We start from the raw sequence: 12,530 nt of genomic DNA, 5'->3' as shown, positions 1-12,530 counted from the left end.
TGTGTGTGTGTCTCTCTCTCTCTCTCTCTCTCTCACACACACACACACACACACACACACAGTGACCTGCTAAGACTGTGATGCTGCCTGCACTGAGCCAGGCCATCTTATAGAGTTATATTTAAACACACTGCACAGACTTTAAATAGGATCAGAGATTGAGGGAGTGTGTGTGCGTAGGCCTATCATCTAGGTGAAGAACACCATAGAAAATAGGGGTGTGTATTGGCAAGGATACGTAGCACTATTCATGGGTCACGATAGTGAAGTGAAGTGATGTGATTGTCACATGTGATACACAGCAGCACAGCACATGGTGCACACAGTGAAATTTGTCCTCTGCATTTAACACATCACCCTGAGTGAGCAGTGGGCAGCCATGACAGACGCCCGGGGAGCAGTGTGTGGGGACGGTGCTTTTGCTCAGTGGCACCTTGGATTCCAACCGGCAACCTTCTGATTACGGGGCCGCTTCCTCAACTGCTAGGCCACCACTGCCCCAGCTAGGCCACCACTGATAGGTATCACGATACTGTACATTAGGGGTGTGCATAGGCAATCCAAAATATGAGTCATGATACTGTTTATATTGCGATACTACCTTTACAGCATTTATCAGACGCCCTTATCCAGAGTGACTTACAATCAGTAGTTACAGGGACAGTCCCCCCCCTGGAGCAACTTAAGGTTAAGTGTCTTGCTCAGGGACACAATGGTAGTAAGTGATGTTTGAATCTGGGTCTTCTGGTTCATAGGCGAGTGTGTTACCCACTACGCTACTACCACCCATACGAAACGGCAGATGATATTTGTGTTAAGATTAAGATTAAGATTTTAAATGCTTGACATGACTCATCTCAATCAAAATGGGCAAATAAATTTCACTAGTGGAAACAAAAAAACGTGCTCTTTAAGTTCAAAATGAATTGTGAAATTAACATCAGCTTTATCAGAGATCAAATAAAACAAAAAAGGTAAAACAAAAACAAAATGCTGTCTGCAACATTGAAACGTGTTACTTTAACATACTTATCAAAATCAACTCATCTGCCTACATAAATAAAAGTGCTTATGGGACTCAACCAAAATATCAACCATTCTGAAGTTTGAGACGTTACATACTATAGTGTACAGCACCATCTAGACGAGTGGAGGTTGTAGTTGCATGGTGATTCTCATTTCTGATGAGGAAAAAAATTAATAAATAAATAAATAAATAAAAATTAAAAAAAAAAAAACACCTTCGACAGTACCACCCGGTGGACAATTTCTATACAAAAACTTAGATGCAATATTACCACATAAATAAAATAGAATAAAAGAATAAGACTAGAAACAATGTAAGCAAGTAAATATTTATGTTGAAAGAGAACATAAGACACAGACATCATTGGGTAGTGGCTATGGATTCTGCTAAAGTGCATTGTGCAGAGATTGCGCAATGACCAGTATAGCGGTAACAGATTGCAGGGTAGTGATTTAATGAGCAGTCAACAACAGTTCAGATGGTCAGGGTGTGAGGTGTGGTGGCATGTCTTGGTGTGCTGTGTTCAAGCGTACATTATAGAAAACGAACAGCTAAAGAAGAGAAACTGAAATGCCACTGCAACAACTCACATACAGCAGCACACAGCAGGTGCACTTGAACAGATGGGTATATCTGTATATCTGAGCTTGGGTGATCGTGAGTTCCAGAGACTGGGTGCCGAGGGGCTAAAAGCTCTGCTCCCCATAGAGGTAAGACAGCCTAAAGGGATATTCAAATCGAGAGAAGAGTATGATCTGAGCGTATCAGAGGGAGTTGTAACCTAGAGAAGGTCACACAGATATGGAGGGCAAGGCTGTGAATGGCCTTAAACGAAAACAAAATAATTTTTAATTCAACCCGAACCAGTGGAGTTGCTGCAAAATGGGAGTTATATGATGGATAGTATAACTAGTAATGATGCATTGTGCATTGTGGTGATTCTAATTCTGAACCAGTTTAAGTTTATGGAAAGTTTTCTGAGGTAGAACGTAAATTAGGAAGTTGTTAATTTAGTACCAACATGTAGGATTTTAGTTTTATCACTATTTAATTTAAAGAAATTTGAGTTACAGAATGCAGATGAGTACACATGAGATGTAGAGAATCTGGGGGGTTGGATAATGTTCTTACAATACAATGAGAATAGTGACTTTGTATTAGTTTCATTGGATCAGATTAAATCAGACTAATAGTTGTGTTTGGTGTGAATTATACAGTCCTTGTAATGGAACAGTTAAATAGCATAATGTGGGACAGGACACTTAAAACATCATGATTTTAGTCTTTACAAAAGATGTTTGTCAGAGGAACACTATTGGTCAGAGGATTCTATTGGTCGCGCAAAAATGCGTCACAGCGTACAGCGGTCAAAGTTTTAGCAAACTCACTCATCTTCATGAGATACAAATCACGTCCAACATAGTGCAAATTCGAAACATTTGACCACTCTTACGCCACACAAGCCAGAACACAGTGCAGAGCTTCCCGTGTAAAGACGGCTGTAGCCATATACTTTACTTAGCAAATAAATAATCAGAAAATCATAAAACAATGTGTCCCATGTTAAAGCCACGCCCACTTAAATGCAAGCAAGGATGCTTGCCACTAATATAGTGAAAAATATTAATTTGTAATTGCGATTGTCAAATAAATTGCAATTAGATTTTTTTTCTTAAAATTGTTCAGCCCTAGTACAGTATTATCTTTCTTATTGTTATTATCATATTATATATTTTGTGGGGCATTGACTTCACTTTGAACTTTGACTTCAATAGACAGATGAAGAAGAAGAAAGAAGAAAAAAAAAAAAAACCACACACCAACAGACAGAATTCAAAACAATTATGACCACATCTACCTGAACAATCACTTTTCACGCATAAAAAAAAAGAAAAACATTTTCACGTTTCCAACAGAATTCAAGTGTGTGTGTGTGTGTGTGTGTGTGTGTGTGTGTGTGTGTGTGCGCAAGTGCATCCCAACACAGCAGTTTGGTTTTTTTGTGGTTTTACTTTTTTTTTTTTACTTTTGAAAACCAAAACAGGAAGAAAGTCAAAGTTGAGGAGCCCGACTGGCCAACAGCCAGACAGACAAAAAGAGAGAACAAGAACCAGACACAGACAGGAGGTAATGTACGATGGCAGAGGTTACAGCACCAGCTTCCTGTCAGATGTAGGCACACACAATTTAGAGAATGACGAGCAAACACATCCTTTCAGACAACACTGCTGGCGGAGGCCGATAAGAGATCCTGCAGACAGCAGGTGTGTCAGGGTGCAACAGCAACATACAAGATGCAGAACATCACTGCTGAGCTGGTGTGTTCGGGGTTCTGCTGAGGGACCAGACAGTCAAATGTCTAACTGAGAAACACACAAGCACCGAAGTTGCACAACTTGTTAAAAAAAAACAGTAAAACAAATTTCAGAACAGAACTAGGCCTCTGATTTACTACAGAACAGAGCACAAACATGACTCAGCGTGGACAGCAAGGTGGACAAAGGAGAGGTTTCAGAGACGAAGAGGACGCAAGAGCCTTTGTCTTCAGTAGCTGAGGTCAAAGACAGTATTGTGCCAGTTCACACTGAACACCACCACACTCAGTCCATGCAAATGAAAATGAACCGGCTCAAATTCCTAGTTAATTTTTAAGTTGACAGTTAGGAAATGTTATTATTACCATTATTTGTGCTCTTAAAAAGGTCATCATAAGGGGAAAGGTTTCCTCTCGTTTCTCATGCTTTAGCCACCAAGAGAATTTCCCCTAAAGCATTATCTCCACAGACTGCCATTGCAGATGTAAAAAAAATTAGATGTAAAAATTAGCACAAATGAATTTTTATTGTAGTTAAATCACACAAGACTCTGAAGAACCAGTGGGTTAATTTAATTTTTTTTCTGGAAAAACGCAGACACGACTTATGCATACGCCAAACACTGTGGTTGGTGAATGGTGTTCCACGAATTGCCCGCTCGCTTCTATGGGCCTCTCCTCTCTCCTCCTTGTACCACCTCTCTCCTCCTCATTAACATTTAAAGCTACAAACACATCAACAGCGCTTTCTGAATTTCAGACAGACACTTCAGATACAGTATAAGTGGATCAATAAGACAGATATAAGAGCAGAGAAAAAAAATGTTAGGGGACCTTTAACTTTTCCATCTGACTCTGCACTTGTTTTCCTCATGAAACTGAGTCAAAAGGTTCTTAACAAACTGGCCGGAGAACATGCATCTGAAGCGCCTTCTCCAGTTATGTACAGGCGTCTGTACAGGACACATATGGTAAATTGTGAAGATTTGTAAAATGACTTTTCAGTTACTTAGTTTATGCACAACTCTGGGTCAAGGGTCACAATCATGTGACACTAAGCACTCCTTTCATAGAACCACCCCTTCTGTATTTCAGTGAGGACATGGAAAGGATCCTTAGCTTTTACTGCTGCTGCTCTTTGACAGGCTGTCAAAAGCAGACAGGCGGAGAGCTAAGGGTTCCAGGCAACAAACAGATTTACTTCAACTTAAATTTTAACATGCAAGACACCCAAACATTCAGTGTTTATCATGATTATGAAGAGTGGGGTGCTTTAATCCAGCATTATAATGTCTGTCCCTGTCTATGAAACACGTAGCTTTTTGTGTCTGCATGGGGGGGTTGTTTATGAGGAATTCCATAAGCTCCTCAGAGTAACCAGTCATGGCCTTTATACAACAGATGGGGACGCACACACCACAAGTGTACTTCTGCAAGCCTTCCCCATGAAAAGCTGGATATCAGATATGAGCTTTAAAAAGGACAGCCACCAGAACTCATTTACATTTAAGGCATTTGGCAGACGCCCTTATCCAGAGCGACTTACAACGTGCGTCCATGTTACAATCAATGAAGTGAACTCAACGTACATGAGTTGGTAGAATGCTGGTTAATTATATTGACAGCTAAAAAAAAAAATCATGCACATTTGAAATGGGAAGCAGCCAGATAAAGGGGAAAAAGGGGAAACAATTATCATGAAAAGGGGAAACAATTTTCAGCACAGTCCACCTGAGAAATGTGATCTGAATCCCTGTTACATATGTTAAAAGGAGCAAAGCAACACTTTCTGCTCCCCACACAGACATACTAAAACACCAAGAAGCTGCCAAACACAAAGCGTCTGAAATCAACAAACCAGTTGTATTTGCAGGATTTTTACTGGCCTTTAACCAGTTTGTCCTCATGTAATGGAATGAGCCACATAGCAGAGGCATGTTTCAGTTTACTCTCAGTGCTAGTTCACTTTTCTCTTGAGTGGAGGTGAATACAAACATGCCCAGTGGGCATATTTAATTCAGGGGACTGTCCCTGTAATAACTGATTACAAGCTTATTACAAGCTGGGTAAAGGAGTCTACATTTTCATTTACAGCATTTATCAGACGCCCTTATCCAGAGCGACTTACAATCAGTAGTTACAGGGACAGTCCCCCCCTGGAGCAACTTAGGGTTAAGTGTCAGCAGTCAGCAATCATGTGTTTGTGACTATATTAATCAGATATGAATAGTCAGGATGAATTTTAATCCAAATCCAGTGGTGAGATTTTCATTATGACCCTGACCACATACAGAACCCAGATTTTGAAAGCGAAGGTGAAGTGATTGTCACTGTGAAACACAGCACAGCGCACGGTGAAAACAAAATGTGTCCTCTGCATTTAACCAATCACCTTAGTGAGCAGTGGGCAGCCATGACAGGTGCCCAGGAGCAGTGTGTGGGATGGTGCTTTGCTCAGTGGCACCTTAGAAGAACCTGGGCAGCTCGGGATTCGAACCTCCTTACCCGCTAGGCCAACAACTGCATGGATTTACAAGGATGTACTGTGTGTAAGTCTATTTATACAGCACTAGTCCTGGTGAACCAAATTTAAGCATGAACCATTAAAATAATGAAAACAAAACACTTATTGGGGCTCTACTAGTCCGTTATTTGAGCAGGTATGGCGGTATCAGGATTAACTAAATTAAACAGTGCAATGCCTAATCTACCACAAACCCACCCTCCAGCATCGAGACATTGGAATCCATGGTAATGGAACATGTCCTTAATGGATGCTGTGACATACCAGCAGGTCAAGAGCTTTTCCAATTAGACACAAGGGCCAAGTGGGCCAGCAGCTTTGTTCATGAAGAGTTACTGAATTTATGGGAAAGTGGATGTGGAGATGTGAAACTGTGTGTCTGTGCTAGGAATGGGTGGATCCAAAAATCCTTCTGCCATTTGACCCTTTATTTGAATGCATTAGAAAATAAAATGGCACTGGTGAGGTGACTTCTAATGCTCATCACTCTCATCTCCCCACTGAAAGAGATTCCGTCCTCTGTGAGCTGAACAGTAGCAGCGCTTCGGGAACTCTCCGGTGAGTGTGACCTTTGTGGCGTGTGCCGTGATGCTTGCACGGGAACATTCTGACAACAAAAGGAGATGTCTGCTCCAGAAGGTCAACAAAGACCCCAGGCAGCTCCAACATCAAACCAGCTAGTTTAAAGACACAAACATCATCCCACACAGGCATTACAGACCAACATGATCATAAAAGCGTACACCTATAGATAGATATACACGCATACACATGCAGACAACAATGTCACAAAGGTGTATTTAAAAAAAAAAAAAAAAAAAAAAAGTTTACACAAATGCAGCTTTCCATACTTGAATGGGTTATTGCGTTTCATACACACAAACACAGGAAGAAAAGCACCATGCAAAACACACCCCCCCCCCCCAAAAAAAAAAAATGGTGCATAAAAGTACAAATGTGTGAAGACGTGGGTGTGTGAGAAACACACTTACGCTCTGCTCTGGATACATTACGATCCACCCCAATCAGAGAGTCCCCAAAAAGTGCCCAAAAAAAAAAAAAAAAAACACGTGTGTGAGAGGGAGAGCCTGGGATTGTAATGGGTGCATTCATTGGTAGATGTGAACACACACACACACAAACAATGAGCACATTGCCCTAGACACAAGCGTAAATAAGTTAGCAAAATATGTGTTGTGCAATTAGACATCTTCCCTAAAGCCAAGGATATGGCAGTGTTTTACTAAGTAATCCCAGTGTGTGTGTGTGTGTGTGTGTGTGTGTGTGTGTGTGTGCAGACTGAAGAATGAGAGAAATGTACAGGACTGTAACTGAGGAAATCCTTTTCAGACAGTCCGGCCAAGGGGGACTCAATATGGTGAGCATGTGTACACAGCGCACAGATTTTGGAAGAGCAGCACTGCGCTCCGCTTCGGTAGTGTCTCTCAAGGTCCCCTTCTATTCTAGTGCTGTTGCAAAGTGACGTTGACATTTTAATGGCTTCACATCACTGCAGAATTCATTTTCTTTTTCCCGGGACACCTTGGTATAACTTCTGTTGGTTTTTACTAGTGCTGCACGATTAATCTAATTGCAATCGTAATCGCGATGTCAGTCTGTGCGATTACATGAACGCAAAAAGATGCGATTTAAATGATTAGTACATGGATTGGATCGGATATGTTGCCGATCCATTCTCATTCTCTCAATGTTGGCGAGCTGACTGAAGTCTCACATCTCAGTCAGATGTGACGTGTTTGGTCACATGACTTTCGATTCGGAGACATATGGGTAGACGGCGCATGACGAGCTGCATCGTACGTCAACGTCGCCGCCATATTGCGAGAGGCTCTGCAGTGGCGTGAAGCATATACATGTCTATGGAGAGAAGTGCAAAAAATGCCTCACTCTTGTGCTGCTTGGGGCTGTACAAACCGCTGTACGCTCCAAACCAGATCCCGGGGGGGCTACATTTCATAGGTAAAGCGTGACAATTGTTTTGAATATATTGGGCCATTATAAAATGGCTAAGCTAGCGAAGTTATGCATTCCTGTGTTCAAGTCAGCCTCCAAACAACGTTTTGGCTAAACATAGGCATTAACTATTTAGACTGTTCTTAGCTGTTTAGTTAACTTTTTTCAAACTTTGAAGGCTTCCTAAAGAAATTCACCTCAGTTTACAAATCTTAACCTTAGCTAAGCTAGCAAAGCTATGCATCCCTGTGTTCAAGTCAGCCTCCAAACAACGTTTTGGTTAAACGTAAGAACTATAATACGGGATTTTATAATGGCCAAATATAATCAAAACAGTTGTTTAGCCTTACCAGGGTTTGTCGTTCGACAGTAATGTAAAGAGTTTTTTGTGATTATTTTATATTTGTAGAATATTGTATTTTGAAAGCACTGGGCATTTCAGGTTGTTATAAGTAGTTTGTATGTTTCACTATTTGCGACTTTTCATTGAAATACAAGCAAGTGTCCTTTATCATATTGCAATCGCATATCGCAATATTGATCTCAATAATCGCAATATGTCTTTTTCCCCAAATCGTGCAGCCCTAGTTTTGACATAATCCATATGTCCTCAGTTTGGCTTAAAGCAGACATTTTGCCGTTCAGACACTCATTACTCATTAGGGGGGTTGAAATGAATTATATAATCGAAGCATCGTGATGCAGACTTTGTTGAACTTTGACCGATGTGACCGATATTTTCACGCAACCAATGAGATCAGAGCAGCAATGGTGGAACGGCTGATCTTATCAGTCTCTGAGTGTCCAGAGACCTACAACATTATCGCCTTAACGGGAATTTTGGGGAAAAAAACAAAAAAAAAAAAAAAAAAACACAAATTTTGTTGGTATGTTGAGCTCAACTCATTGCTTAAGAAGCGCAAACCTCACAACAAGCGCAGCGCAGTGCTTGTCGCGTTCGTTCTGAATGTGGCTTTAGATTTGGTCCAATGAATGGAAAAAACGCGGGCCATGCTCTGTCCGCAATCACCTGATGCCACAGACTTCTGAACAAGCTGTTTTTCTGGTGTTTGTGGAGCCAGGTGAGCACGGACTGAATGAGACAGTCCTTTTGGCTTTGTAGCCAATCAAAGCGTCCACACAGATGAAAGTGACCTTCGTCTCGAGACCAGAGTCTAGTGAAGGTTCAAACTTCTATAACTCATAGAATGCTTAAGCAATGCTCAGCGTGGTTCAGTGCACCACTCAACAGGTCCTCTGTCCTAGAGAGAGAAAACTGGGTCACCCCCCACCCCCAAACCCCTAAAGCACCCATAAGCTCAGAGGGGAAATTACTCACAGAAATAAATTATTCACCATGCAACATAACTGTCCAAATGGGTTAGTCTCACCGCACAATCTGGTTTTATGTTTTGTTTTTTATCTACATTGACAAGGTTCTACACATTACACACAAGGTCACACACAAGGTGTTAAATATTGTGGTGGACAGGGGTCTGCAGCAAAACTGCCAATCATGGCTTCTATTGTACTCACTCACATCAACTCACACATATACCAACTGAGTAATCAATACTCTTCACTTCAGCTGTCAGGGGTTTTAATGTTGTGGCTGACCGTAGCTGTGAATTCATATGCTGTACATAGCCTCGAAACAAGAATAAGAGCTGCGTATTATTATCATCTGATGACACCTTCTGAATTGGGTGGAACCGGCCAGTGATTGACTGTTGTGTTCATATGGTATTAAACAGGGAAAAAAAAAAAAAAAAGACCCTGGAAATCTACATCAATATAAAGAAAATAGTTTGTCAATCTAAACAGATTGTGTCATGATAAATTCCTACAGAATCCACATGCATTCACAGCTACTGAACAAAACTAATCAACATAGCAAACACACAGACACACACATACATACAGCAACAGAGGGGCAGCCTGATCCAGGCAGATATGACCTACTTTCCCTTCTCCCACAATCCCCTTTGTTCACCGGGAGCCCCTACAGCAGCGGTGGGGGGCGGGGAGAGGGTTAATGTCACAGTTCAACCACACATTAAACCCAACGCAGCTCGGCTTGTCAACGTCTCAGGAGAACGTGTGCAGTTATTCAGTGCTTCAGTGGTTTGGATTCAGACACAATAACCAGAGATTGTAACTAACAGGTAACTAGCAGTTTATCTCTGGTAGAATAATGTCAAATTTAATCCAGACCCTGGATTAAAAAAAAAAAAAAAAGTAAAAAAAGTGAATCAAATCAGGCAGACTTTTGACTGTTCCAACACAGCAACACAGATAATCACCATGGAAACACAGGGTTGTGGGCAGCCAATAAGAATGGTTTCTCTCCGCTACCAGTCAGGATTGAAAGCGGCGGGTCAAGTGCAGCCATACGTGAGCTGCTAATCACATCGCTAAATGACAGGTCAGCCGTGGGAGCAGGGAGCCGTCCCTGCAATTCGCTGTATAGAACCCCCCCCCCCCCCCCACACACACACACACACACACAGAGTGCTCAACAATCATGTACAAGCGATTTCAATTCAACAAAAGTGCCAGCGGACCTTCAGCTGGGAGAGGGAACAAAAAAATAAATAAATAGAAGGACGCATACCTGTCTATCACAGCCCTCGCAGCGTTGCGATTGCAACCATTAATGCGAATTCAAGCAAACCTACGTAAATTCTGCCCAACAACGGTTCTGCGCACTGTGTAGCAGCAGCCGCACTGGGTCTAAATCATGGTGAGATTTTGGTTTTCTTGTTTACAGCACAACCAGATTGTAAACTGTTAACGAAGCTTTTCTGTCTTAAGAGCGTATTTAAGTAAAGGTTCTGGATAATGTGTTCTGTATTCTATTTATGACCATAAGCCCCTGAACCAATGTTCAGATGTTGCTGGTTTTGTTGAATTCCACTAAAGGTATACCTCATTTACAAAAAAAAAAAAAAAAAAAAAAAATTTCTACATATTTTATCAATACATATAGAGAAAAAATAAAATTAAGAGAATGTGTGTGCGCATGTGTGTACCTGAACAAGCTCTGTAGAAGAAGTACTCAGCTCATCTCCAGATTCAGAGTCGTGCCGGATGCTTCCAGTCTGTTCTACCACGAATTCCTTGTCTATCTCCGTTTCCAATGGCAACCCCCCCGGGGTGCTGCCCTGCTGTCTGGGCATTCCTTGCTCAAGCCTTCCTGACAGAAAAGTTCCAAAGTGATTCAAAGAGTTGTTGTTACTCTGGTGACAGGAGTCCACAGCCACATCCACTTGGCTGGACATGTTCTGATTGGAGTCACATGGTGGGGTGGACAGGATTGGCTGGCCGGGTCCTGGGGAGGGCGTGTCAGAGGAGGAAGTGCGAGAGAAGGTGCTGAGGCAGTCGTTGGCTGGCGTGTTTGTGTACCGCAGGTCTAGGCTGGAGGGTTTTGGTTTGGTGGTGGGGGGCAAAAGGGCGCGCCGCACCTCCCGGACGTACTGGGCGGGAACGTAGAACGCCCGGGTGCCCACCTGTCCCCGCACCTGCCACCAGTCATCGTTGGTCTTGCGGACGAGCAGGTAGCACTCGCCCTGCCGGATGCTGATGAGACGCTCCTTGGCCTTGTATTCATAGTCATACGCTACCTCCACGTACACCTGCCCTGGCGCAAGCAGCTCCGAGGTGACCCCGCCCTCTGACATGCTGCGCATGGGTGGGGCTCACAGGTCTGTGAGTGAGTACAGGACCATGCCCTCAGTGTAGGAATGTCAATTCTGCGAGAGAAAGGAGGATCATATGTTGAAAATCAATAATTATTTAAAGGTCAAGAATTAACTGAACGTTTTTCAGGCAAAATGTTTATTATGTTTTAATAAAATGGGCTTGTGTTTTACTTATGTGGGTTACAATCAATCAATTTATCTAACCAAAAATTGTCAACAGATAACATTCTACAGCCATGGGAAATATAAAATTGACAGACAGAGTGACAGACAGAGGGCACTTTGGAGCCACTGAGGCTCAGCTCAGCAAACGCTCCACCACTGAACAATTTTGTTCGCCCCTGGACCAATCTGGAAAATCTAATATTTCTATGGCCCACTTCAATAATTAAGAATCTAAACAAAACACCAGATACTTGTTCCTGTGCCACATATTTGTTGGGGTGAGCCAGAATGACCTATTTGGGTTCTTTCCATTTCCAAAAGCAGAAAGAAAAGTTGTTGAAATGCATATGACGAAATGCATGTTAATGTGTTCAAAACTGGTCATAAAAACACATTTTATTTTATATCTTTTAAACCTTTTATTGCATAATTTCAACCACATAATTTTACATTAGATCGTTGTTATTCTGGTTCTTATTCACTTTGAAACGAAAGTGTACTTCTCTCATTAAATTAGATTTTAACAAGCTAATTGAATCAAACAACTCTGCAGTGCCGCAACGTACCGCTGACAGAAGTAGAGTTACAGGATGTGCCCATTATGACTTTCCCTGAATCACTAGGGTAACCTAATCAGCGATGATACCATGACGACCAAGCCTTCAATGAACCATTGGATCAAATGACGGCATGCCCGCTGGCTCAGGGCCGCTCTGCTGCTCATGCACACGTTTTGCAAGATCGCGCAAGTGACATGTTTCTGGATGGTGAGAGCACGTTCTCATTTCAAACGTTTATTCCATCGATTGCCTTGCGGAAGTGTGC

The 12,530-nt window shown here is 42.1% G+C and overlaps 1 protein-coding gene across 8 annotated transcripts in view; it reads right to left on the bottom strand.

The window, feature by feature from the left end:
• The window catches only part of arhgap12b (Rho GTPase activating protein 12b), a 35,504-nt gene that overhangs the window by 17,701 nt on the left and 5,273 nt on the right, over positions 1-12,530 (bottom strand). For all 8 annotated transcript variants that reach the window (XM_028967890.1, XM_028967881.1, XM_028967902.1 and 5 more), the window contains one exon: positions 10,872-11,591. In XM_028967890.1, the coding sequence (XP_028823723.1) occupies positions 10,872-11,528 (657 nt within the window). In that variant the 5' untranslated portion in view covers positions 11,529-11,591. The remainder of the gene's footprint in view (positions 1-10,871; positions 11,592-12,530) is intronic.

This window comes from Denticeps clupeoides, chromosome 2, assembly GCF_900700375.1.
Source record: "Denticeps clupeoides chromosome 2, fDenClu1.1, whole genome shotgun sequence".
In the NCBI taxonomy this organism is placed as follows: domain Eukaryota; kingdom Metazoa; phylum Chordata; class Actinopteri; order Clupeiformes; family Denticipitidae; genus Denticeps; species Denticeps clupeoides.
The sequence above is the reverse complement of the archived record's forward strand: the minus strand, read 5'-3'. Positions and strand labels throughout refer to the sequence as shown.